This window comes from Nicotiana tabacum, chromosome 17, assembly GCF_000715075.1.
Source record: "Nicotiana tabacum cultivar K326 chromosome 17, ASM71507v2, whole genome shotgun sequence".
Lineage (NCBI taxonomy): Eukaryota > Viridiplantae > Streptophyta > Magnoliopsida > Solanales > Solanaceae > Nicotiana > Nicotiana tabacum.
This window is the reverse complement of record NC_134096.1, coordinates 68,330,991-68,358,050: the sequence shown is the minus strand read 5'-3', so window position 1 is coordinate 68,358,050 and position 27,060 is coordinate 68,330,991. Positions and strand designations below refer to the sequence as shown.

The following is a 27,060-nucleotide window of genomic DNA, read 5'->3' as shown; positions in this document are numbered from 1 at the left end:
GACCGGACGAGCACCAGGTTGACTTTTGTTGACTTTTTGAGAAAAGTATAAAGATCATCGATTTTTCTATTGTAATTGATGTTTCTAGCATTGTTTGATGATATTAGGTCGATATGGTCAGATTTGAGCAATGTGGAGGCAAATTTTAAGGGAAAAGCTATTTTCGAGTGGTGAATTGGCCTAGTTGAGGTAAGTGTCTTGCCTAACTTTGTGGGGAGGGGGGGGAGGGAACTACCCCTTAGGATTGGTATTGATTGATTCATTTGTGCTATATGAAAGCCGTGTACGCAAGGTGACAAATGAATACATGGGTTGTACATGGTATTTGACCGGTTTAGGCTACTTAGACTCTTTCAATGCTTTAATTGAATTGTCATATCATGTTCTAACTTCTCATAGTTAATCTATTCTTACTTGTGTTAGTCTATCCTTACATGCATTCTATGATTTCGTTAACACTTGTTCTACATCCTAATTGATAAATTGCTCTCATACTTTAGTTGAACTTGTTTCCTCTATTATTATTGCATGTTTTCTCTTTCATTGTTTATTATCAATATTTGATATTATTGTTCGTGTTATCTCTTTCATTATTGATTATCATTACTTGAAGTTATTGTTCATTCTATCTCTTTTCTTGTTGATTTCCATTATTTGAAGTCATTGTTATACGTTATCCCTTCCATTGTGAGTTATTCTTTTTTAATATCATGGTTATACATTATCTCATTATTGAGTTATTGGTGTTGAAGTTGTGAAAGCCGTATCACATTGAGGCAAAATTGTTATTATTGAAACATCTTCCTTGTTGAGCATTTTACATTCATTGTTGTTGTTGATATTCTTGCATGGTAGAGCCATGGGTTATTATTGTGAAAATATTGATATTGTTGATTGTTGGCAAGGGGTGATATATGGGCACGTGTGGTGCGAGTTGTTATTGTAATGTGATATTGACGTGCATGCAGCGATATAAGGCTTGAGGTTAATGTGCATGCGGCGATATAAGGTGGGACTTATGTACGTGTTGCTTGTAGGGGAACTACGTGAAGCCACGCGATGTCATAAGGTGGGCTAAAGTGCGTGTAGCTATTTCGGAAAACTATTTTCAAAACCTATTTTAAATGTAAAGCTCACGCGGCGGCATACGAAAGGATTATAATTGATATAGTGAATACGAGGTGGTACCTCAGATGTGATTATTGATATATATATATATATATATATATATATATATATATATATATATATATATATATATATACACACACATGGAACCTCAGTGGTGATTCTATTCTTACTTGTGTTAGTCTATCCTTACATGCCTTAAATGATTTCGTTAACACTTGTTCTATATCCTAATTAATAAATTGCTCTCATGCTTTAGTTGAACTTCTTGCTTCTATTATTGTTGCATGTTATCTCTTTCATTGTTGATTATTATTATTTGAAATTATTTCTCGTGTTATCTCTTTCATTATTGATTATCATTACTTAAAGATATTGTTCATGTTACCTCTTTCCTTGTTGATTTTTATTATTTGAAGTCATTGTTATATGTTATCCCTTCCATTGTGAGTTATTCTTATTTAATATTATGGTTATACATTATCTCATTGTTGAGTTATTGGTTTTGAAGTTGTGAAAGTCGTATCACGTTGAAGAGAAATTGTTATTATTGAAACTACTTCTTGTTGAGCATTTTACATTCATTGTTGTTGTTGATATTCTTACACCCGTTGTAGTAGAGCCATGGGCTGTTGTTGTGGAAATATTAATATTGTTAATTATTGGCAAGTTGTGATATATGGGCATGTGTGCTGCGAGTTGTTATTGTGATGTGATCATGCGTCGGTATAAGGTTTGAGGTTAATATGTATGTGGCAGTATAATGTGGGACTTATATGCGTGCTGCTTATAGTGAAACTACGTGAAGCCACGCGACGTCATAAGGTGGGATAAAGTGCTTGTAGCTATTTCGGGAAAACTGTTTTCAAAACCTATTTCAAATGTAAGGCTCACGCGGCGATATAAGGAAGTATTATGATTGAGATTGTGAGTTGTGAATATGAGGCGGTACCTTGAATGTGATTCTTAATATATATATATATATACACGAGGTGGTATCTCGGTGGTGATTCTTATTGTACACGAGGCGGTACCTCATTGCGATTCTTGTTTTTTTGTTCTTCCTTGTTTTTTGTCAGTTATTCTCCTTATATGAACATTGTGATTCTCCTTAACTGATTACTTTATGCTAGTTTTGTGCTTACAATTCCGGTATTAGTTCATGCTATTAACTGTTTTGCATCTGTTATTTCTCTGCTTTCCATTATTTATCGTTATTACGTTTCATACTGTTTATTTATTTCATAGTAGGTGTCTTGACCTGGTCTTGTCACTACTCTATCGAGGTTAGACTTGATACTTACTAGGTATTGTTGTAGTGTACTCATACCACGCTTCTGCACATTGTTGTGCAGATCCAGGTACGTCTGCTCGTGCCGGTCATTAGTGATGATCTGTTAGCTACTTTACGGAGACTTCAAGGTATGCCTGCTCGGCGTCTGTAGGCCTCGGAGTTACCTTCCTTTATTCTTATTTCCTGTTGTATTTTATTTCAAACAGTGATGTAGTAGATATTTTAGTTTTACTCTGTAGAGCTTATGACTCAGTTCCACCGGTCTTGGAGAGTGTAATGTTATTGATCCTACTATGGGAAGTTTATATCAGTTATTCAGTCTTGTTTTAGTAATTTGTTAATTATATTTGTCAAGTTATAATAATAAGCTAGGCTTACCTAGTCATAGAGACTATATGCCATCATGATATCCTACGAAGGGAAATTGGGGTCGTGACAAGTTGGTATTAGAGCTCTAGGTTCATAGGTATTACAAGTCATAAGCAGTTTTAGTAGAGTCTTGCAGATCGGTACAGAGACATCTGTACTTATCTTCGTGAGGCTACGAAACTGTTAGGAAAACTTCACATCTTTGATTCCTTATCGTGCGAATTGGTTGACTTCGAAAACTGAATCTTTGACTTTCTATTCTCTCACAGATGGTGAGGACACGCACTATTGGATCCGACGATCAGACACTCGTGCCCTCTGCTAGAGCCACGAGAGGAAGGGGCTGGGGCAGGGCAGAGGTCAAGAAGGGGCACGTGGTACAGCTAGAGCACCTGCACGAGCTGCGACATAGGAGCCACCAGTAGCTCCAGTTGGGGGACAGGCACCCGAGGCGCATGTTTCCACCCCAACACTTCAGAAGACCCTCACACAGTTCTTGAGCATGTTCGGTACCTTAGCTCAGATAGGGTTGATTTCACTTGCACCAGCCACATCTTAGGCTGGGGGGGAGCTTAGACTCTAACGACCCGTACCCCTGAGCAGTAGGTCTAGGTTGATCAGGTCCCAGAGGTTATACTTGTACAGCATGTTGTTCCGGTTCAGCCTGCGGTTAGAGCAGCAACATCTGAGGAAGAGCAGCTTAGACTTGAGAGGTTCAAGAAGTATCACCCTCCTACTTTCAGTGGTTTAGCTTCAAAGGATGCACATGGGTTTCTAGAGGAGTGCCACTATATTCTCCGCACCATGGGTATTATGGAGACGAGTGGGGTCTCGAGAGCCATCCTACTCATATAACACCAAAAACTATACGGGATCTCAATACGAGTGTGAATAATCAAACCTCCTCACAACCCACATGGCACAATAGAGACTACGCGGAAGGGCCGACAACATAAATAACATCCAAGGCCCGAAAACCCCTCCAAAAATAGTGTTATGCTGAAATGAACACATCCGGCCTGATATAGAGCCCACGTTCATATTTAGATCCATCCACAGACCTCAAGTCGATTTTGATTGTACCGCACTGGGATAATAACCTTTCAAGGATCCACAACACCCTTTTTCCCATGACGTACAAGAACAACCGTCAAATCTGGAACAAACTTCCACAATTCACAACCAACTGAATAGAGCGCCTTTCAGGCCTAAACTCTCACATTAGCGATAGTACCAAATCCCCATGCTTGGTTTCAAATCTTTAATCAATCAAGTGACTACATGTCACACTTATACAATCTTCCTGTGGGATAAGCTCCCACAACCTTCCGCACCAGGTAACAAGTCTACACATTCATACCACTGGCCACACCAATGTTGTAAAGCAAATCAAGAAGCCGCAAATCGGTACACAAAGCCTCTTACACAGGACACCAATCTCAGGTGATGCCAAAGATAATACCAGCTTTCTCTAGACATCTAAATTCTTCCTTGATCATCTGAGCTCGTGACATTCTTGTCAACACCGAACCGTAACCTTGATCCTCAGCTTCCAATTACTCATGCCGCTCACTGCGCCTAACATGCCAATACGTGAGAGTACCAGAATTCTATAATAACCCCTGATCCCCTAATATAATAAACACTTCATCATTTAGAAACCTCCAAATCCACTTCTGGACACGCTCCCAATACGAGAATCACTATTCGGAGCTATTCCCGGACTCAGAATCCCAAACGGACATCGGTTGCGTTGAAATGCACTCCAACCCAAATTTATGAAATCCTTCCAAAATGTAAACTTTCACAATAGGTGCTGAAACGCTCCCGGGTCATCCAAAAAACAATCCGGACATACGCCCAAGTCCAAAATCTTCTAATCCCTATTCCGAGGTCATTTACTCAAAAATCAACACTTAGTCAATTCTTCCAACTTAAAGCTTCCGAAATTAGAATTTTCTTTCCAAATCAATTCTGAACTTCCCAAAATTCAATTCCGACCACGCGCACAAGTCATAATACCTGAAGTGAAGCTACTCAAGGCCTCAAACCGCCAAACGGTGCACTGGAGCTCAAAGCGACCGATCGGGTCATTACATTCTCTCCCACTTTAACATACGTTCGTTCTCGAACGTGCTAAGAACTGCTCTGGAGTTTTCCGAAATCATTGTTTAATACCTCATGCACCTACCCGTGCTACCATAACCCAGTGGAGCACATTAGCTCGAACAAACTTAAAAATCCTCCCTTTTATCTAGCTAAATAAGCATTTGAGCCAAATTTCAACATCTGAAATCCCCTACCAGGTCTGTTTCCAACATACGAACATTGTATCCATCACTACACGATGCACCAATACATGATTGCATACCTTTACTGAATTCATACCATGCATCATGTAACTCACATGACCATAATAACATCCTCTGACAATAATAGTCGAAATCCCACGAATCTGATGCCTACACGTACCTCACGAAGCATATAAGTCCCATTTCAACTCTCGCAATACTGCCACAACAGAAAGGATGTGAAGAAATTCATAACCAACTTCCGAGTCGACAATTTATTGAGTCCCTCGTCCTAACAAGGTCCATTACCCCATTATGAACCAAATAACAATATTTGCTTTTTAACATGCCTCATATGATCCAATCGTACTGATTCCAGATCCAATAATCTCGTCTCACCCAGTATAAGTTGTTCCGTCAATAATCCACCACAAACACTACCAAAGATCTCATATGATGCCACCATGTGCCAACAAACCACAAACTCGCATGTGATACATAAGGAAAAACAAACACAGGAAAGAACTACTCAACCCACGTGACTAATTAAACAACCGAAAAGATGTTATGAACCTTCCTCAGAAAATGAGAAGCAAAACACACAAAAATAGGTACAGGGAACTGTACTCAACATCACACTGTTGCAGCGTACAACCCGATCCACACATGATACCGTTACGGCGTGCAATCCGATCCAACTATGATACCTGTGGCGGCGTGCCACCCGATCCAAACAACATAACCGTGGCGGCATGCCAACCGATCCACGCATAATAATCTAAAGAAAACACACCTCGAGCCGTAACGCTCATGCTCACGAAATGCCCAAATATCAACCATAAGCATGCCAAGTGCATAATACAAATCCTAGGGAGACGGGTAGCGTCATATGCTATAAAACTCAAGCACAACTAAGGTGCAAAAAATGACCTACATTAAATTTTGTCAATATATTATTAATTTATTAACTTGGCTTGTCTAGCTGTAGTGTTGGGCGTCATCATGGCCTATAAGTGAAATTGGATCGTGAAAGGTGTAGGCTATTAATAGAAGACCCAATCATTTGAATTAAAAAAACTCAGCCCCATATCCTAACCATAACTTAATCTGACCTGCTTCCCCTCCCTTTCCTCCCATTAAAACCATTAAACCCATAAACATTTGCCCCTTGGTTTGTCGTTAATTCTCTTTCTCAGTAAATATACAGACATCCGACTGTTATAGCATAATGAAATAAAAATCTAAATCAAATTTTGTTACTGATCTACCAAACTGATCATGAAACAAAGAGAAAATTTAAAAGGTTTCCATTATAGATATACCAAAAAATAACAGAACCTTTAGTTCCTCTTAAAGCCTGCTAACGATGGAGTTTGCTTCAAAATTTTGAAGAAGAGTTTTTTATAATAATTTTCAATTCTAATAGACATTGTTTCAATAAAAAGATTTTAAGATAGTTAGTCGACTTATGCAAAAGGAAAAACTTTCTTTCTTGGTAGTTAGCTGAAAAATAATTTTCCAAATATTTTAATAATTAAAAAAGATCAAATTTTTGAAGCAAACACCATTAAATGAGCCAAAATATTGTGAAAACAATAATTAGCAAAAGTAGAAATATAAAAATATAGTGTTTAGATCCAGAAATACACAACAAAAGGAAATGAAAAAAATTAGCTGACCTCGGGACCAATTCGAAAAAAATATTGTCACTATCATTTTCCATATATTTTGTATGAATACGTAAAATAAGAACCAAACCCATTTCAAAAAACATTGTTAACTTCAAAAATCTTCAAACCAAGCACATGGATTATCAACCACAACGACATCCTCTTTGTCGCTCCTGTAGAGCAAATACCTAATTACTACTGTAGGATTAAACAGTTCTAATGGACCGGGAGCGAGGGGGTGTGTGTTCTCCGAATCGTTTATGGGTTAGGATATGGGTCTGGGTCTTTTTATTCAAACGGTTTGGTCTTTTATTTAATAACATCCACTTGTCTAGTCCGTTAAAACGAGGGCAATGTTGAAACTTTGTCTAACAGTAAGGGTATATTCTATCCGATATTATAACGGAGGATACATGCAGGGGCGGAGCTAGAGTGTAGCCAGCGGGTTCGGCCGAACCCAGTAACTTTGGTTTGAACCCTGTATTTATCTTAAAAATCCATTGAATATGTATAAATTATAAATTTAGAACCCAGTAACTTAAAACTATTAGAATTCTGAACCCATAAGCTTGAAATTCTAGCTCCATCTCGGGATACATGTGAACAATAATAATTGAAACTGAAGAAAAATGATACTGGCAAATTGAAAGGCAAAAGCACTGAAGATGGAGTTGCAACTAAGAACAAATTTGATGCTCTAGAAGAAATAGAGAATCCAACTTTGATGATCACAGATGGCAAAGAAAAGGACAAGGCTCAACACCAAAAGTAGCAAAGGTTGGAAGCCAATAAGAACCGGGAGAAGGAGCATGTGCGCCATGTTGAAATCAAAGATCTAATCCTAAGGGTGCTGGGATTACTGTAACGGTTAAGGAACGTGTTCCTAATACTAGTAATACAAGGATTAGGTTAGCAGAGAAAGGAGGAATTCCTAATCCTACAGGAGACTTCCCTTTTTTTAAGAAATCCTATTTCTAGTTGAAATAGGATTTCTTCTACTATTATAAATATTAGTATGGTTGAGATTCATCCACGCATAATTTTGGTGTCTTAGCGAGACTCAATAAAATTAGTGCCTAAAGCCAAATTTTAATATAAGGACTTATATTTTTTTATGCTAGAATTCATATATGTATGCACACATACATATGCAAAAAAAATATTATTACCATTTTTGTGTGCTTGTTGTATATAATATTCTTAAATGATAAAAATTCTTTAACTTTACATAGTAATAATATTATTTATATTAGTAAACGATAATATGAATAAATAAAACATTAGGCATGTATTTACAATTTAATTCCTTTGATATTGTTGTAAAATATTATATTTACCAATATGAAAATATAAGTAGTTTAATTTAAGGTTCTAAAGTATTTTACTGTTAAATAATAAACAATCTCTTTTTCTTTCCTTTTTACAAAAATTTTATACTTTTTATTTTTCTGCAAACTTTAATATTGTCTAAGCTAAAATAAAATCATAAAATACACTATTAAAATTTTTTTGGGCCTCAAAATCTCGAGGGCCTAAATCAAGGTTTTACTAGCATCCCTCTTGAGCCACCCATCCATTCTTGACATTCTCAATTAAATTTTATAAAGTTCCAATTAAGATAAGAAAACAATGACAAGAATACTAAAGATAGCGAATGTGACATTCAGTTAACAAATGTGAATGTGACATTCAACACATACACATGATGATTCGGATAGGCGCACGTCATGATATTAAATTCTCCTCTATACAAAAATATGGTATTAAGTGAAAATGATAAAAGAGTGAGCGCATTACTCATCGAGTTTTTTAATATATATATACATATATATATAAATAAGCTATATATATAAGAAAAAGTGTAATTATAAAAAATATTAGGGTTAAAACAAAGTTGGGGGGTTGAATGCCTATTTATAAATAGCCAACGGCTATTTTGGCAGGTAAAACAGCCATATTTTAAATGTCATAATGACTATAATGTGGCAGATTTTTTTTTAAAAAAAAAATTAGTCCTTGGGCCCGGATAGGCCCATTTAGGACCGCTTGAACCGGCCCACTTCCCAGCCGATCCCGGTCTCGCGGGCCTCGCCTATGGGACTGGCCCACTACCCAGCCCACCTCCCCACGGTCCCGGTCCTATCCGGTTAGAACCGTTTAGGCCCACAGCCCATTTAGACTTGCGGTCCTGGGCCGGGCCCTGTCCTAACCGGCCCACATGCCACCCTCACACCCAATTGAAGCATTAGAATGTGAACATCTAGTCCCTACTAGCCTTGCTGGTTCAAGTCCTAACCAGCCCACATGCCACCCTTACACCCAATTGAAGTATTAGAACGTGAACATCTAGTCCCTACTAGCCTTGCTGGTTCAACGATCATTGCAGATGAATAAACTTTGACTTTTGGCAAGTTTAAGAGAACCAACTAGTGTAGCATTAAGATACAGCTGCAGCTATCTATCAGGGATGTAAAGTGACACTTCTATATTATTCTTCAGAAACTCCGTAATAGCAGGACAGAAAGCTCAATGCATATATTCATATAAGAAAAAGCTGATGTGAGATGACAACAGGAATCCCTAACATAGCTGCTTAGAAAATTGAATGTGAACTATTTTCATAGAGTCTACTTACTTCAGCAACAATTTTGTTTTCCGCAGTGATTTCATACGTCCAATTACTTCAGCAAGCTTAACAATAAAACTTTCAGGAGGAGCACCATGGATATCCTAGGGCAAAGATGAAGCATTTGCAGATGTTTCAGTATCAGAATCAACCTTGCTTCCAGAAAAATGACCCAGTCGTTTGAATTAAAAAACTCAGCCCCATATCCTAACCATAACTTATTCAGACCCGCTTCCCCTCCCTTTCCTCCCATTAAAACCATTAAACTCATAACCCCTTGCCCCTTGGTTTGTCGTTAATTCTCTTTCTTAGTAAATTTACAGACATCCGACTGTTATGACATAATGAAATAAAAATCAAAATCAGATTTTGTTACTGATCTACCAAACCGATCATGAAAGAAAGAGGAAATTTAAAAGGTTTCCACTATAGCAATACCAAAAAATAACTGAACCTTTAGTTCCTCTTATAGTCTGCTAACGAGGGAGTTTGCTTCAAAAATTTGAAGAAGAGTTTTTTATAATAATTTTCAATTCTAATAGAAACTGTTTCAATAAAAAGTTTTTAAGATAGTTTGTCGACTTATGCAAAAGAAAAAACTTTTCTTTCTTGGTAGTTAGCTGAAATTTTTTTTTGCAAATATTTTAATAATTAAAAAAGATCAAAATTTTGAAGCAAACACCATTAAATGAGACACATGATGCATTAAAGCACCCAATTGAAGTATTAGAACGTAAACATCTAGTACCTACTAGTTTTGACGGTTCAAGTATCATTGCACCTGAATAAACTTTGATTTTTGACAAGTTTACTAATTACTACACTCAAGAGAACCAAATAGTGTAGCATTAAGATATAGCTGCAACTAATGTCCTAATCCTTCAAGGATTATGTTAGCGCGGAGAAATTCCTAATCCAGAGAATTCCTTTTTTTTTTTTTTTTTTTTTAAGAAATCCTATTTCAACTTGAAATAGGATTTCTTCGATTATAAATATATTAGTATGACGCACTATTTTGGTGTATCACGACAATGAACTCCCATCTTTCTCCCATCTTTCTCACTAAAGCACAGCGACAACTGCTCCGCCGCCACGATGAACACCATCACAAACATATCCTTCACATCCGTCGTGACAGGAACGGAGAAAGAGATTCAAAAAGAGACAGGGGAGAGTCGATGGACCGGGAGGCCGAGCGCAGGAAACGGAAGGAGCGTGACGAAGAATTAAAACAACGAAAGCGAGCTCGATTGGAGAAAGAAAAGGAGGTCGAAACTACTAAAGAGTATTATCTGGGCCCGGAAAAGCCCAAGAAGCGAGAGATCATTAACAAATCCCGGTTCTCCTTCGACTGGGCACACAGCGAGGACACATCACGTGACATAAGCTCTCTCTACCAAAACCCTCATGAACCCGGTTTACTCTTCGGTCGCGGATTCCGTGCTGGAATAGACCGAAAGGAGCAGAAGAAGCTGGCAGCCAGGACTAAGAGGGATTTGCTGGAGGAGATACGTAAGAGGAACGGCATCGAAGGGACTGCAGTAGAAGCAGCTGCCTTGAAGAATAAGGAACGAGATGCTGACATGTACGACACTTTTGATATGAGGGTTGATCGACATTGGTCGGACAAGAAGCTGGAGGAAATGACTGAAAGAGATTGGAGGATATTCAGGGAGGATCATAATATATCTTATAAAGGGTCGAGGATACCTTGGCCCATGAGGAATTGGGCCGAGGGCAAGTTGACTACCGAGTTGCTCAAGGCCGTTGACAGAGCTGGCTACAAGAAGCCATCTCCTATTCAAATGGCTGCCATTCCCCTTGGACTTCAACAGCGTGATGTGATTGGCGTCGCGGAAACTGGTTCAGGTAAAACTGCTGCATTTGTTCTCCCTATGTTAGCTTATATCAGTAGGCTTCCTCCGTTGAGGGAAGAGAACGAGGCGGAGGGGCCATATGCTGTTGTAATGGCCCCCACGCGAGAGCTAGCTCAACAGATTGAGGATGAGACTGTTAAGTTTGCGCACTATTTGGGTATCCGAGTTGTTTCTATTGTTGGTGGACAGTCCATAGAGGAGCAAGGTTTTAGGATTAGGCAAGGTTGTGAAGTAGTAATTGCTACTCCCGGTAGACTTCTCGATTGCTTGGAGAGACGTTATTGTGTTCTGAATCAGTGTAATTATGTTGTTCTTGATGAGGCTGACCGAATGATGGACATGGGTTTTGAACCTCAGGTTATGGGTGTATTGGATGCTATGCCTTCGAGTAATATGAAACCAGAGAATGAGAATGAAGAGCTTGATGAGAAGAAGATTTATCGAACCACTTATATGTTCAGTGCTACCATGCCACCTGCTGTAGAGCGGCTGGCTAGAAAATACTTGAGAAATCCTGTTGTCGTGACTGTTGGCACTGCTGGAAAGGCTACTGACCTCATTACTCAGCACGTGTTCATGGTAAAGGAATCGGAGAAAATGTATATGCTGCAGAGGCTGCTGGATGAGCTTGGAGATAGGACTGCTATTGTGTTCATCAACACTAAGAAGCAGGCTGATTTTGTTGCCAAGAATCTGGACAAAACTGGCTATAGGGTAAGCACACTGCACGGTGGGAAGTCACAGGATCAGAGAGAAATCAGCCTTGAAGGATTTAGGACAAAGAGGTATAATGTGTTAGTTGCTACTGATGTTGCCGGTCGTGGAATTGATATACCTGATGTGGCCCATGTGATTAACTATGATATGCCAAACAATATTGAAGCATACACCCATCGTATTGGACGTACAGGTCGTGCAGGAAAGAAGGGTGTAGCCACAACATTCTTGACCCTACAGGATACTGATGTCTTTTACGATCTTAAGCAAATGCTCATCCAAAGCAACAGTCATGTTCCCCCCGAACTTGCAAGGCACGAGGCTTCAAAGTTCAAGCCAGGAAGTATTCCTGACAGACCACCTAGGCGGAAAGAAACTCTATTTACTCATTAAAGTTGGAATTAACTTGTATGCTATCGTAGTGTTCAAGATTTAAGAATTTCTATAATGGAATCTACTGAAAGATGGAGCGAGGCGGGAATGATGGAGGTGGTAGATACAGTGGAGGGTTCCTTCATAGTGACAGTGGTAAACACGTAACTAATTATTATCATTTTTGTAAAGGAGTTTCATTCTGTTACTAACAAGTAATGTGTTGTTAACTTTACTGAAGGAATTGCTATCTTATTCTGGTCTGGATTGTCGACAACTGAGCGTTACTTAAGGTTCCATCTGTAATCGTAAACTCTCTTGTTTCTTATATTTCTGTTATACATTAGTTTATCTTCGGTAACTGTCTGCTTAGTTTTGGTTTTTCTTATATTTATGTTATACATTACTTTATCTTAGGATACGGTGTGTGCTTAGTTTTGATTGCTCTTCTTTTCTAGTTTTGATAGTTATTACTGATGCTGAGAACTTCTCTGTGCTGAAAATAATTTTCATTACCTAGTGGGACCGTAATGTTTTCATTCAAAAAACGAACAAATCAAATGGTAATATAGCACAGTACTTCATGGAACTTCTTAACTGGAACATGCAAAGCATTCAACCTGAGACCTGATATGTAGGAGATGATATTTGAGATTATGATACATTGCTCACTTATCGCTTACTTATGTTTAGATTACGCGAGGTTGCTCACTTGATAGTGAAACATATCAAGAGTTATCTAATTATTTTCTTTTTACGTGAAAACAATCTGAGGCCATTGTGCCATTGATACTTGTAGGGCCCCTTACACTGAAGTTTGAGTAAAAGAGCATTGAGCTGGCAGCCTTTTGGTATTGGAGAATTTGTCTGCTAAAACTACTAATACGTTGCTGATTAGAATTTCACCTCAAATCGTGCCAATAGTAGAGTCTGCCCATACAAAAAATGACTTCCTTCCTAAGCTCTTAGCCTTGGAATTGCTGTCATGTTTCCTGTTTGTATGACATGATGGATAATGAGAATTTCAAATCTTGTCTACGGTGACTAACCATTCTGTTGCAAAGTTTATATTGGCATTTTTATCCAGTATAAGTTTAATGCTTGCTGTATGCATGGGAGGGCGGAGCCTTGTAACTTAGAACGTACCAGAATGGATACTAACACAGTGGACCTCCTCTTTAGGACTATATATTTGTGCAGTTTAGTCTTGGCTGACTAACCCATTCTCTTGCTAGTTTATACTAGCTTTTGTATTCGGTTGAACTTCATTACATGCCTTGTATCTGGTGGGGGCGCGTTGCCTCATTCATGCTACTACTTATCATCAAGCTAGTTTTTGTTTATTTTTTTGTGATGGAAATACAATCTGATTAAGGTAGTATCAATCTCCGTGATGGAAATTTTCAGAAATAGCAGCAAACAGAACAATCTTCCCATTGTCATGGAGGTCTCAGGTGAGGCTATCTTCTCGAAGTACATTTTATTTACATACTGGCAAGTATGAAACAAATGGGGCTGACCACCAAACTTTTAATAATTTAATATTAAAGAAATTGTTTGAGTTCCGGATTAGTATACTGATGTATAGTTTGTAATGAAGAGAAAACAAACTGCCGAAATTCGATAGTACTAGACTTTTTCTGTTTTCTTAATGATCTCACTGCATTTAAGTGAATATGATCAAGGAAAGACGAAGTTTGATAGTCGGTGTTGCATTGACATTGCTCCTGGATTACCATGCTGCAATTTCTTTGTGACTGAATCGATTCATTCAGAAAGATAATATATGTAAGTTCCCATGTATTATCACAACATTTAGTTTAAAGTATGTATAACAAATTAATCATACAGTTAGCATGGAAGTTTGGGTACTCCCAGTAAAATGATCTAGAGAGATCTTATATCTGAAGTTTCTGAATGTTGTGCATTCAAAACTTCTATAGATGGTGAGGATTCCAAATTACAACTTGAAAAGAAGAAGCGTGATGAGGTTTCCTGAAAGATAAGATATCATTTTGGTTTGCTGCTTCTGGATATGTTGTACTGGATGCAATATCAACGGCCACAATGCCAATTATCTTTCCTCCACTCAAGTGGCATTTGGTCCTTTGCTCATATCTAATTGTCCTTGCCCTCGCCTTCTGTAACTCCTATTCTATTGGTCTCACAGTCTGGAGCTTGGCTTTAACTGATGGGAAGATCGGTCTCTTTATTATTGCTTCACTAGTAGGAAGCAATGCGGGGTCATAGCAGGATTGGCAGCATGTTGGGTTATGATGTCCATCGTCTCCACTGCTGCTGATTTAATGCAAGATTTCAAGACAGGGTATCTTACAAAATCATCAGCTAAATCTATGTCTGTCAGTCAATTGGTGGGAACATAAATGGATTGCATTATTGCACCCCTCACATTTTGGATGTATTGGAATGCTTTTGACATTGGCGCTCCAGATAATGCATACAAAGCAACATGTGCTGTTATGTACCGAGAGATGGCCATTCTCGGAATTGAGGGGTTCGCTGAACTTCCCAAGCATTGCCCTGCATTATGTTGTGGGTTCTTTGTGGCAGCTCTAGCCCTAAACCTCTTGAGGGATGCGACTCCAGCAAAATATTCCCGTTTTATTCCTATTCCGGTGGCAATGGCTGTGCCATTATACATTGGAGCTTATTTTGCAATCAACATGTTTGTTGGTACAGTGATATTATTTGTATGGGAGAGGATAAATAAGAAAGATGCAGTAGATTTTGCTGGTGCAGTAGCAACAACAACAAAAAACCCAGTGTAATCCCACAAGTGGGGTCTGGGGAGGTGTACGTAGACCTTACCCCTGCATCTCTCTGGTAGACCCTCGGCTTAGGAATGCTGGTGCAGTAGCCTCTGTTTGATATGTAAGGATAGTATTTGGACAATACCATCAGCTATCCTCTTTATCTTCCGGATCAACCTACCAATTTGCATGTACTTTGGGCCTTCTGCATACAACTGAGCAGCAAGTGCAATCCTTTTCCTCTCTCTAAGATCAAGAATACTTCAAGAACTATGCCTCAATCCAAAACAAGTTGGGGTTGGCAAGCTCAAGAATCCTTCAGGTTGTAAATATTCTGTCTCTTAAGCTCATCCATTCATGTAAATATAATGTGCATCGAATGTTACAAGAAATGTATTACTTGAGATACCACTATTGTATTTAAGGACATGTTATCTGTATCACCATTTTCTATACTTCTATCCAAAATCGCTTGCACTCGTCAGTTGGAGTTTGTTGTTACTGTTTTACTCTACTAGGAAAGTATTACTGGGATGATGTACCATTTTAGCTTCCTTCCTCTACTAATACACATTAGTCCAATTGTATGTCTAACGAAATGTGAAAGCGATCATTAAAATTTTATGTCCTGTTATAGCAAACTTGGTCGAACATGCTTTTAGCAGATTGAGATTTTAGAACTGTGATGATTTACTCGCTAACATTTGAAATTTAAAAAGGGGTTAAAATATACTTCATTTGTAATAAATCTTCAGAGCATCAGTGCTTTCCCCTTGGATAACTTCACTTGTCGTAATAATATTGTTTACCCGCAAAACGGATGAGTTGAATTTGTACGTAGTTCTAAGGGTATGTGGTACAACTTGACACAAATCGTAAGAGTAAGTAGAAATATCGAATATTGACTATAAAGAAAAGATACAAACCGAGTTGAAAGGAAGATGGTTTATGAACAAGAAAAATGGAATTATGTATGAAACTAAAAAAGGATAATCTCTTAATATGGGAATGTATCAACAACATTTGAGTTAGTGTATTAATGACTTCATCCCTGTACAGAAATAATAGCCATCACTCTTATAGTGGATGAATCCTACTCTAGATATAATAAAAAAATACATAGTGGGGAACCCATGATAAATCAGTTTTTCCCTAATTTTCGCCGAGATTCTCTCTCTTAGTGCAGCTTTAACGGCTCTTGTCTCTTGGCTCGATCTTAATTGGACTTAGTATTGGTTGGTATTGGTCGGTTTCCAGGTTTAGAGCTCGATGCGGGCTTGAGCTCGATGCTGACTCGGGGCCCGGTATTGATTCGGGCTCGGTGTCGGTTGGTCTCTGGCTCTGAAGTTTGATACCATTGCTTCTCATCATAGCTCGATTTGGACTCGAGCTCGATAATGACGTCGAGCTCAGTATTTAATCTGACCCCGAAACTCGAAGCTCGTTCGTGCCTTCTTCAAATCTCACCTCGATATTATGAAGACGCTCTTCGGTCCATCGTCACCAATCGTACGAAGGTCGAAACCGGTTTTGACCGTATACAGATAGTCCCCTCGTTTCTCGGGAAGGATATGGCGAGAAACGATATGATTTCCCAACGGCTCGATTAGATATACACTAACGTTTGCATCGAGCCAGACCATGACGTACGTGATAGCTGTCCCGTCGGTTCAGTTTACCAAGGCATTAAATACGTGTCAGACGATGGTCGGCCACTGCTGATATTGAACCGACGTTGCTCAATCTATAAATAGCCTTTTTTTTTTTAACCATTTATCACTTTACCGTCTCCAACCTCCAAATTTTTCTAAGCTCTTTCTCGTATCTTCTGAGTTCATCGGTAAGTCTGTGATTTTTACTGCAAAAATCTTTCTTCTGTGATTTTCACTGCAAAATCTTTCTTTAAAACACCACATCTTTGTCATCTCCTTCTATTTTAGATCTCTAAATCCAAAATGGCGAAAACATCTAAAACCGTTCCTCAAAAAGAAAAAGCTTCTTCTTCACAGCCTACCGTCAACAAAACACCGGTGGAGCCACGATCTGAGGAGTGTGTTCCTGGGGCGTGTGTTTTTACCTCCGATTTTAAGGTCGATAAAGTCTCGTCGGTTCCTGGTCGATGTGAACCAGTATCGAGGTATATGTGCTCGATAACTAAGGGACACCTCGAGCAGCTGAGGAAAGATTGTAATTGGGAGAAAATAAAAGTGATAATCCCGGCTCCCGAAGAAGATATCACTACTTATGTGAAAGGGATTTTAAGTGTGTATACTTACCCTTTCACATTGGGCCCCTCGACCCTGTCGTTATCGATTTTTGCCGCCAATACCAAATAACCCTAGGCCAAATCCATCCTTCATTTTGGCGGATTGTTATTCTGATCCGCTTCTTCGTGAACAAGATCGAGGGGATGCCTTTCACCCTCGACCATCTTATTAGACTGTACAACCCCCGCCTTTATCGAGGTGAGTTAATAAAACTCCAACGCCGGGCTACCAAGGTGCTGTTCTCGAGCATAGACGAGGACAAGGATCGAGGCTGGATGGGCAGGTTCGTTCGAGTGAAGATTTCGGACCTAATTCCGGCCGAGAAGATGCCATTTCCCGAGGAATGGAACATGAAGCGTAAGTATAATTCTGTTGTTATCTCCTATTGTTTTGCCCCTTCGTTTCTTTCTCACCGATATCCCCTTTTGCAATGCAGCGGTTCCTTGGATGCCCGGTGCAGTTCCTGACCTTAAGAGCTGGGTACGGAACCTGGCTTCGACCTCTACATACGCCGAGCGCTCGTAGCGTGATTTGTCAAAGGGCCGATGGGAGGCCAAAAATCATGGTAGGCCTCTTTCCCATGTCTTTGATGGTTCGAACAGAATGTTTTCCATATACTTAACCAATTTTCTTGTGCATAGGTTTGGGCAAAGATGCGATATTGAGGCCCCCGTCTGGTGAGGAAGAGTCTTCGGCCCCGGTTCCGAAATCGACGAAGGGCAATAAGAGAAAAAGGGCCTCCACTTCCGAGGATCTAGAACCCAAGACAAGGATGACTCGTAAGCCGAAGAGGAAAATTATCCCTCTGACCGAAGAATCTGTTCGGCGTCTGAGGGATGAAGACGACGAAGAAGAAAACGATGGCTCCATTTTGGTGGCACGAGTAAAGAAAACCATCGATGCCCCAAAGGCAGCTGGATCGATGGTGGTTTATGAAGCTCCGCCTCGAACTGAGGGGATATCGGAGAAAGATTCGGGCAGAGTCCCCGAATCATTAGAGATCGAGGATGCCTCCCACCGAAGTCAACAAACGGTGAGTATATCTGAAGGGGCCGGTCCCGAAGCTCTTCGAACTGAGGAGAACGCCCCAAGCGAGTCGCTTGGGGCAATAGTAATCGGGGAATCGCCTATTCTCCCTGCTTTTTCCGAAGGGGCGATTCGGGAAGCCCAAGCTTTGGGGACCCTCGAAGTAGGCCGATCTCATAAGGGGGAGGACCCTTTCCGTGATTTTTTTACCGGTGTCGAGGATGTCGTTGGCCCTAGTGATGTGTCGGGCCTTTTTTGCGAAGTGCAACAAGCTCTGAATCAGGTAAGTTTTAACTCCCTTTGTTGATATCACTTTTATGTTCGTTATTCTTTTCTAACTTCTTTTCTTCTTTCTTCGTAGGCCTCAGTGGTTCATCGAGAAGCATGCTCTCGGTCTCGAGCCGAGCTGAGTCGGTGCGAGGCCGACCTCCGAAGGGTTACGGAGGAGAGAAACACCCTTAAACTCCTCTGTGGGCAAAGGGAAGAGGAAATCAGGGACCTCCGAGCCGAGTTGGCCAAGGCTCATCAAGACCAGACCGAGCAGGTAATGATAATCTTAAAAACCCATGGGCTCGATTATGGAACGGTGGCTAATATTTCGATCTCACATCTGCAGCAGAAGCTTGAGGTGATTGGGAAGCTTCGTGAAGAGGTCGATACGATAAGGGCGGAGGCCTTGGGATGGAAAGATGCCATGGACCGTCTCGCCGCAAAAAAAGAAACTGCTCGAGCCCAATTATCATTTGCCGAAAGTCAACTTCAAGGCATGAAGGAGAGGAGCTCGGTTCAAGCAAGAAAAATAGAGGAGCTCGAGGCTCGATTGGCTTCCGAACTTTCCAAGGCCAGATCTGAAACCGAAAAAGCAAAAGCCAACGCTGATGCATTCGTGGTCGTCTATCGGGCCGGTGCTGGAGCCACTCAGGTACAAGCGAGAGAAGCAGCCAAGACCGCCAAGACTCGAGCACATTGGGTTGCTGAACTCGTCAAATGCCAATCTCGGAGGGAAACCCTCGAGGAAATCCATGCTTGAGGTTTCGATCTTACCGAAGAGATAAAAAGGGCTAAAGAGCTTGAAGCCGATGCTGGAGCCTTGGCTTCCAATGATGATGATGATGATGATGATGATGATGGGAGCGAGAGTGGGTCTGATAGAGCGGGGAGGAGCCCGATGGAGAAGAGACTACCCCCGGAGATAATTAGGATTTTTCCCATTTTGATTTTTTGTGTAGGGTCCTGATCGGACGTTGTAAATATTCTCATATATATATAAAGATCTTTCCCTTTCCTGACTTATCTCTGTTTTATTCTCTATCTTGTAAAGGTTTTGTTTTATTCATGCCTTATAAAAGTTTTCATAAGGTCGAGGTTTTAGGCAATTTGATCGAATTTGGACCTTATAGTCTTTATAACCGAGTGAGTGTTTGCTCGAACTCGAAGTAAGAGTAGACCTCAGGCTTTATGGTTGAGTGAGTGATTGCTCGAACTCGAAGTAGTGTAGCCCGTAGGATTTATGGCCGAGTTAGTGCATTGCTCTAACTCGAAGTAATAGTTAGCCCGTAGGCTTTTATTGGTCGAGTGAGTGCTTTGCTCGTACTCGAAATAAGTTAGCCCGTAGGCTTAGTATTCGAGTGAGTGATTGCTCGTACTCGAAGTAAGGTAGCCCGTAGGCTTAATAGTCGAGTGAGTGCTTGCTCGAACTCGAAGTAAGAGTAGCCCTTAGGCTTTGATTGGTTGAGTGAGTGATTGCTCGAACTCGAAGTAATGTTAGCCCGTAGGCTTAGTAGTCGAGTGAGTGATTGCTCGAACTCGAAGTAAGAGTAGCCCTTAGGCTTTGATTGGTTGAGTGAGTGATTGCTCGAACTCGAAGTAATGTTAGCTCGTAGGCTTAGTAGTCAAGTGAGTGATTGCTCGAAATCGAAGTAAGGTAGCCCGTAGGCTTTTCAGTCAAGTGAGTGCTTTGCTCGAACTCGAAGTAAGGTAGCCCTTAGGCTTTTATTGGTCGAGTGAGTGATTGCTCGAACTCGAAGTAATAGTTAGCATGTAGGCTTAGTAGTCGAGTGAGTGATTGCTCGAACCCAAAATAATGTTAGCCCGTAGGCTTAGAAGTCGAGTGAGTGATTGCCCGAACTCGAAGTAAGGTAGCCCGTAGGCTTTATAGTCGAGTGAGTGCTTTGCTCGAACTCGAAGTAAGGTAGCCCTTAGGCTTTTATTGGCCGAGTGAGTGATTGCTCGAACTCGAAGTAATAGTTAGCCCGTAGGCTTAGTAGTCGAGTGAGTGATTGCTCGAACTCGAAGTAATGTTAGCCCGTAGGCTTGTGTGGGGCTTGGTCTTGTTGATTTTTCGGTTGGCAGTCTCTGATTTATGGGGTAATGGTCGTCCCTTAAGCCTGTTTGCATAATAGGTCATAAAATAGAGGATGGATTTTGAGACGTGAGATATCGACAAAGAAGAAATTTCGCTTTTTGTCATTATACATGTGTTCATGTTTTGTACCAGGGATCGAGTAAACTACACGAGCATGGTTCATTTTGACCATTTGGCTCTTATAATTTTTCCTATCGAAACCCTGTTATTTCCTTGCATCGAACTTTATAATCGAACTTACTTGATATATCTGAGGGTAATGACCCCCAGTATTCGAGGTTGATTGTAAAGAGGCCTCGGATACTGTTGAATTGTACTAAGTTAGCACGATCAATGGTTGCCTCATTAAAAACCTTGCCGAAAAACCCATTTGGGACAAAAAACCGGTCAAAGGGAAAAATAGTGCAACACGTGCTTTCAGGCCTAAAGGCTTCGAACCGAATAATCCGTTCCTATTTCTGATCGAACACCTGCAAGGGTTAATTTTGAAATATAAATGAACATAGGAGGTTGTACCTTAACAGTAGTATCGATTTAGGTGCCACACGTTCCAATTGCTTGGTAGTTGCTTGTCGTTTATTATACCGAGCTTGTAGGATCCTTTACCGACGATTTCGAGGACCTGATACGGTCCTTCCCAGTTCGGACCTAGTTTTCCATTGTTCGAATTTCGGGTGTTGTGGGTAACTTTTCTCAGCACTAAGTCCCTGATCTTAAAATGGCGAAGATTGGTTCTTCGATTATGGTATCTTTCGATCCGCTGGGTTTGGGCGGCTAATCGGACGAGAGCTGCTTCTCGTTTTTCATCCAATAATTCAAGGCTCGTGTTCATTGTTTCGTTATTCGACTCATTTGTCGCATACCGAAATCTAACGCTAGTTTCTCCGACCTCAACCGGAATAAGAGCTTCAGCGCCATAAACCAATGAGAATGGTGTTGATTCGGTACTGGATTTTGATGTTCTTCGGTATGCCCACAGGACCTCGGGTAGTATCTCTCTCCATTTACCTTTAGTTTTGGTTAATCTTTTCTTAAGATTTTGGATGATGGTTTTGTTTGTCGATTCAGCCTGTCCGTTTTCGCTGGGATGATAAGGTGTCAAAAGGATCTTTTTGATTTAATAGTCTTCGAGAAATTTGGTCACTTTGCTTCTGATGAATTGCTCTCCATTATCGCATACAGTTTCGGATGGCATCCCGAACCGACATATGATGTGGTCCTAAATGAAATCTATCACCTCCTTTTCTCTAACTTTCTCGAAAGCCTGTGCTTTATCCCATTTAGAGAAATAATCAGTCATAAACAAAATAAACTGATCCTTACCTGGGGCCGATGGGAGGGGGCCAACGATGTCCATTCCCCATTTCATGAAAGGCCAAGCAGATAGGACCGAGTGGAGAAGTTCCCCGGGTTGATGAATCATGGGTGCATGTCTTTGACATTTATCGCATTTTCGAACGAACTCCCTTACATCTTTGTCTATATCGATCCAATAATATCCTGCTCTGATTATTTTTTGGACTAATGAATCGACACCATAATGATTTTCACAAGTGCCCTCGTGAATCTCACGTAGGATGTAGTCGGTATCTCCCTATCCCAAACATATTGCCAGTGAAAATTGAACATTCTTCTAAACAGCGTTCCATCATTGGATAAGGTGAACCGTGCATATTTTGTGCGTAGAGCTCTTGACTCCTTTGGGTTCGATGGAAGTTTCCCGTTCTTGAAGTATTCTATATATTTGTTTCTCCAATCCCAGGTTAGACTTGTGGAGTTTATCTCAGCATGACCTTCCTCGATTACGGATCTCGAGAGTTGAAAGACAGTCCCCGAGCTGATCTCATCTTCCTCGACCGATGACCCCAAATTTGCAAGTGCATCGGCCTCACTATTTTGTTCTCGAGGTACATGCTGTAAAGTCCATTCCTTGAAACGCTGCAAAGTTACCTGCAGTTTGTCCAAATACCTTTGCATTCTATCCTCTCGAACTTCGAAGGTTTTGTTTACTTGGTTCACCACTAGTAAAGAGTCACACTTGGCTTCAATGACTTCTGCCCCCAAGCTTTTAGCTAGCTCGAGACCTGCAATCATGGCCTCGTACTCGGCCTCATTGTTAGTTAACCTAGAAGTTTTGATAGATTGCCTAATAGTGCTACCCGTGGGCAGTTTCAAAATGATGCCTATCCCGGACCCCTTCACATTCGAAGCATCATCTATGAAGAGGGTCCATACCCCCGATGGTGTACCCGATTTTAACAAGAGTTCCTTTTCAACTTCAGGTACGAGGGTTGGCGTGAAATCGGCCACGATGTTCGCTAAAATTTGAGACTTGATGGCCGTCCGGGGTTGATATTCGATATCGTACCCACTGAGTTCGACGACCCATTTGGCCAATCGGCCCGATAGTTCGGGCTTGTGCAAAATATTACGAAGTGGGTAAGTGGTTAATACGCATATGAGGTGACATTGAAAGTATGGTCTTAACTTTCTAGAGGCGCTTATTAGAGCAAGTGCCAATTTCTCTAAGTGTGGATATCTAGTTTCTGCTTCTCCTAGGGTTTGACTTACATAATAAATGGGAAATTTCGTACCTTGCTCTTCTCGAACTAGGACACCATTTACTACGATTTCTGATACTGCCAAGTACAAGTAAAGTTTCTCGTCTGCCTTTGAAGTGTGAAGCAGTGGTGGGCTCGATAGGTATTGCTTCAATTCCTCTAACGCATGTTGGCATTCCGGGGTCCAGGCGAAATTGTTCTTCTTTTTTAGTAGAGAGAAAAATCTGTGGCTTCGATCCGACGACCTCAAAATGAATCGGCCTAAGGCAGCTATCCGTCCAGTTAGCTTCTGCACGACTTTTACACTGTCCACGACGGTGATGTCTTCGATGGTCTTGATCTCGATCCCCCGATTCGATACCATGAAGCCAAGGAACTAGACAGAACCGACTCCGAAAGCACATTTCTCATGGTTGAGCTTCATGTTGTATTTCCTTAAAATTTCAAATGTTTCCTCCAAATGAGCCAAATGGTTCTCTGCGCGCAGGGACTTGACTAGCATGTCATCAATATAAACTTCCATTGATTTACCGATTTGTTCCTCGAACATTTTATTTACTAGGCGTTGGTAAGTAGCTCCTGCATTTTTTAGCCCGAAGGGCATTACATTATAACAATATGTTCCATACTTGGTGATAAATGAAGTTTTTTCTCGGTCCTCTGGGTTCATTTGGATTTGATTATACCCGAAATATGCATCGAGAAAAGTAAAGATCTCGTGGCCGGCCGTGGCATCGATCATGCGATCAATATTAGGCAGCGAAAAAGAATCTTTGGGGCATGCCTTGTTTAAATCCTTATAATCTACACACATTCTAAATTTGTTCCCTTTTTAGGGACTACAACTACATTGGCTAACCATTCGGGATATTTCACCTCCCGAATGGACCCTATTTTGAAACGTTTAGTTACCTCGTCCTTTATGAATGTGTGCTTTACCTCGGACTGGGATCTTCTCTTTTGCTTCACCAGTTTGAACCTAGGGTCCAGGCTTAGCCTATGCGTTGTTATATCTGGTGGGATCCCTGTTATGTCTAAATGGGACCAAGCAAAACAATCTATGTTATCAATAAGAAATTGAATAAGCTTTTTCTTGAGTTCGGGGGTTAATCCCGTTTCCAGGTATACCTTTCGTTCGGACAGATATTCGATTAGTATGACTTGCTCCAGTTCTTCAACTATTGGTTGGGTAGCATCAGAATCATCGGGGACCACGAAGGATCGAGGGATCCCTCACTCATCATCTTCGTCAATCTTCTGATTTTCTAGTTTGGTCAAAGCTGACGTCTGTGATTTCTATTTGGCATCATGTTCCCCCTTCGAGTCTAACCCCTTTGTTGATGAAGTCGAGGATATCAGAATTGATTCTTCGACGGCAAACATTTCTCTTGCGGCCGGTTGTTCTCCGTACACTGTTTTGACTCCCTCCGATGTTGGGAATTTAAGAACCTGGTGGAGGGTCGAAGGTACAACTCTCATATTGTGGATCCATGGCCTTCCAAAAAGGGCGTTGTACCTTATATCGCCTTCGATTACGTGGAACTTCGTTTCTTGGATGGTCCCGACCATGTTTATCGGCAGAATTATCTCGCCTTTGGTAGTTTCACATGCCATATTGAATCCGTTTAGAACCAGGGTTATGGGTACGACCTGGTCCTATAGACCGAGCTGTTCTACGACCTTCGATCTAATAATGTTGGCCGAGCTACCTGGATCAATTAACACACGCTTAACTTTAGTTTTATTCATAAGTACGGATATTACTAGTGCATCGTTGTGAGGTTGCATGACTCCTTCTGCATCTTCATCATTAAAGGACAGGGTTCCTATGGGTGCGTAATCTTGAGTTCGAGGTCATTTCTCCCTCATAACCGATGTCTTAGTGCGTTTAAGCACCGGCCCTTGAGGGGTATCGACGCCACCGATGATCATGTGGATGATGTGCTGTGGTTCTTCCTGTTCGTTTTGCCTACCGAAATCCATGTTTTTGAAATGGTTTTTGGCCTTGTCACTTAAAAATTCTCTAAGGTGCTCTTTATTGAATAACCGGGCTACATCCTCTCTTAGTTGCCTGCAATCTTCCGTTCTGTGGTCACGGGTGCCATGATATTCGCACATTTGATTGGGGTTCCTCTGGGAATGATCGGTCTGCATGGGTCGAGGACATTTAGTATCTTTGATGCGTCCGATAGCCGACACGATGTCGGATGCATTGATGCTGAAGTTATACTCCGATAATCGTGGTGCTTCCTTAGGTCCGGTATGCCTATCGAACCCATTTCTGTTCATCAGCCCCCGAGACCCTTGACCTCGATCACTTTTTTTATTGCCTTGTCCGGTGTTACATCTCGATTCATTCCCCCTATGGTCTCCATTATATGGTCGGTATCGGTCCCTGATCGGCTCTTGTTCTCGATTGATGTCCCTTCTAACAGCGGGTCCAGAACCCAACTGATCGTCTTCGACTCTAATTTTCGATTGATACCGATTATGCACGTCGGCCCAAGTAATAGTTGGGTACTCGATCAGGTTATGCTTCAACCGCCGTGAAGCCATCGAACTTCGTTCGTTCAAACCTTGAGTGAAAGCCTGAACAACCCAATCGTCTGTGACTGGTGGTAGATCCATTCGTTCCTTTTGGAAACGAGATACGAACTCCCTTAGCATCTCGTTATCGTTTTGTCTTACCTTGAACAAGTTCGACTTCCTGGTCTCGACCTTTATTTCCCCAGCGTGTACTTTTACGAATGAATCTGCAAGCATAGCAAAAGAATCTATAGAATTAGATGGTAAATTATGATACCATATCATTGCTCCCTTTGACAGGGTTTCACCGAATTTCTTCAATAATATGGATTTGATTTCATCATCCTCTAGATCGTTCCCTTTAATGACACATGTGTAAGAGGTGACATGTTTGTTGGGGTCAGTAGTTCCGTTATATTTAGGAATCTCGGGCATGCAAAACTTCTTTGGGATCGGTTTAGGAGCCGCGCTTGGGGGAAAGGCTTTTGTACGGATTTTTTGGAATCTAAGCACTTCAATATCGATAGTGCCCCCGGGATCTGATCAAACCTGGAGTTATATGTTTCTACCTTTTTGTCGTTGCCTCGATCCTCCTTTCTCCTGATTCTATTCGTTTGGTCAGTTCTTCGAACATCTTAGCAATTTCGGGATTAGTCCCCGACTGTTGCTCATTTGACCTTACTATAGTTGGTTCCGTTCTGTGGGTGACTTCTTGGGGTGGACTGGGCTCCGGCCTGCTCGGTATCTGGGTTTGACTCTGCAACTGAGCTATTGCTTCCTGTTGAGATTGCAACATTTCTAAAATCATATGCAAGCTGATTCCGTTTTCCTCCACGTTATGGGTATCTCGAACTGCAGATCAAGTACCACCATAAATGCTATTTTTAGGTTCAGAACGTAGGTTTTCCTCAATGGATACATGCGAATTAACATCTAATGGCACTTCGACTCGAGCTCCAACGGCGTAGATAAGTGGCCTTTCGGCCTGGGCGTCAAGTTGTTTCTCACCTTGAAGGCCAGCTTCGTTGTCGATAGGTAAGGCCATTTAATTGAGAGCTCGTCGTTGCTAATCTGAAATCAAAGACACTTCCGAAAAAAGCGTAAAATGGTGTGTTTTACAGATTCGTATCAAATAACCACTGTTATCCTTAGCCTCATGGTGGGCGTCAAATTGTTTACCCGAAAAACGGATGAGTTGAA

General features: G+C 40.9%; 1 protein-coding gene and 1 pseudogene across 3 annotated transcripts; both read left to right on the top strand.

The window, feature by feature from the left end:
* The first annotated feature begins 10,200 nt into the window (after positions 1 to 10,200).
* LOC107772873 (DEAD-box ATP-dependent RNA helicase 21-like) lies at positions 10,201 to 15,561 on the top strand. 3 transcript variants are annotated; one of them, XM_075234446.1, is made up of 3 exons: positions 10,341 to 12,500; positions 12,586 to 12,637; positions 13,752 to 15,561. In XM_075234446.1, exon 1 carries the CDS (start codon positions 10,410 to 10,412, stop codon positions 12,363 to 12,365), a length of 1,956 nt encoding a protein of 651 aa, XP_075090547.1. In that variant the 5' UTR covers positions 10,341 to 10,409; the 3' UTR covers positions 12,366 to 12,500; positions 12,586 to 12,637; positions 13,752 to 15,561. The 3 variants fall into 3 exon arrangements, with proteins under 3 accessions (XP_075090546.1, XP_075090547.1, XP_075090545.1); XM_075234444.1 differs by having other exon boundaries at positions 12,586 to 14,132; positions 14,288 to 15,561; XM_075234445.1 differs by having other exon boundaries at positions 10,201 to 14,132; positions 14,288 to 15,561.
* LOC107823118 (putative metal-nicotianamine transporter YSL6) lies at positions 12,420 to 15,599 on the top strand (annotated as a pseudogene).
* Positions 15,600 to 27,060: the final 11,461 nt, after the last annotated feature.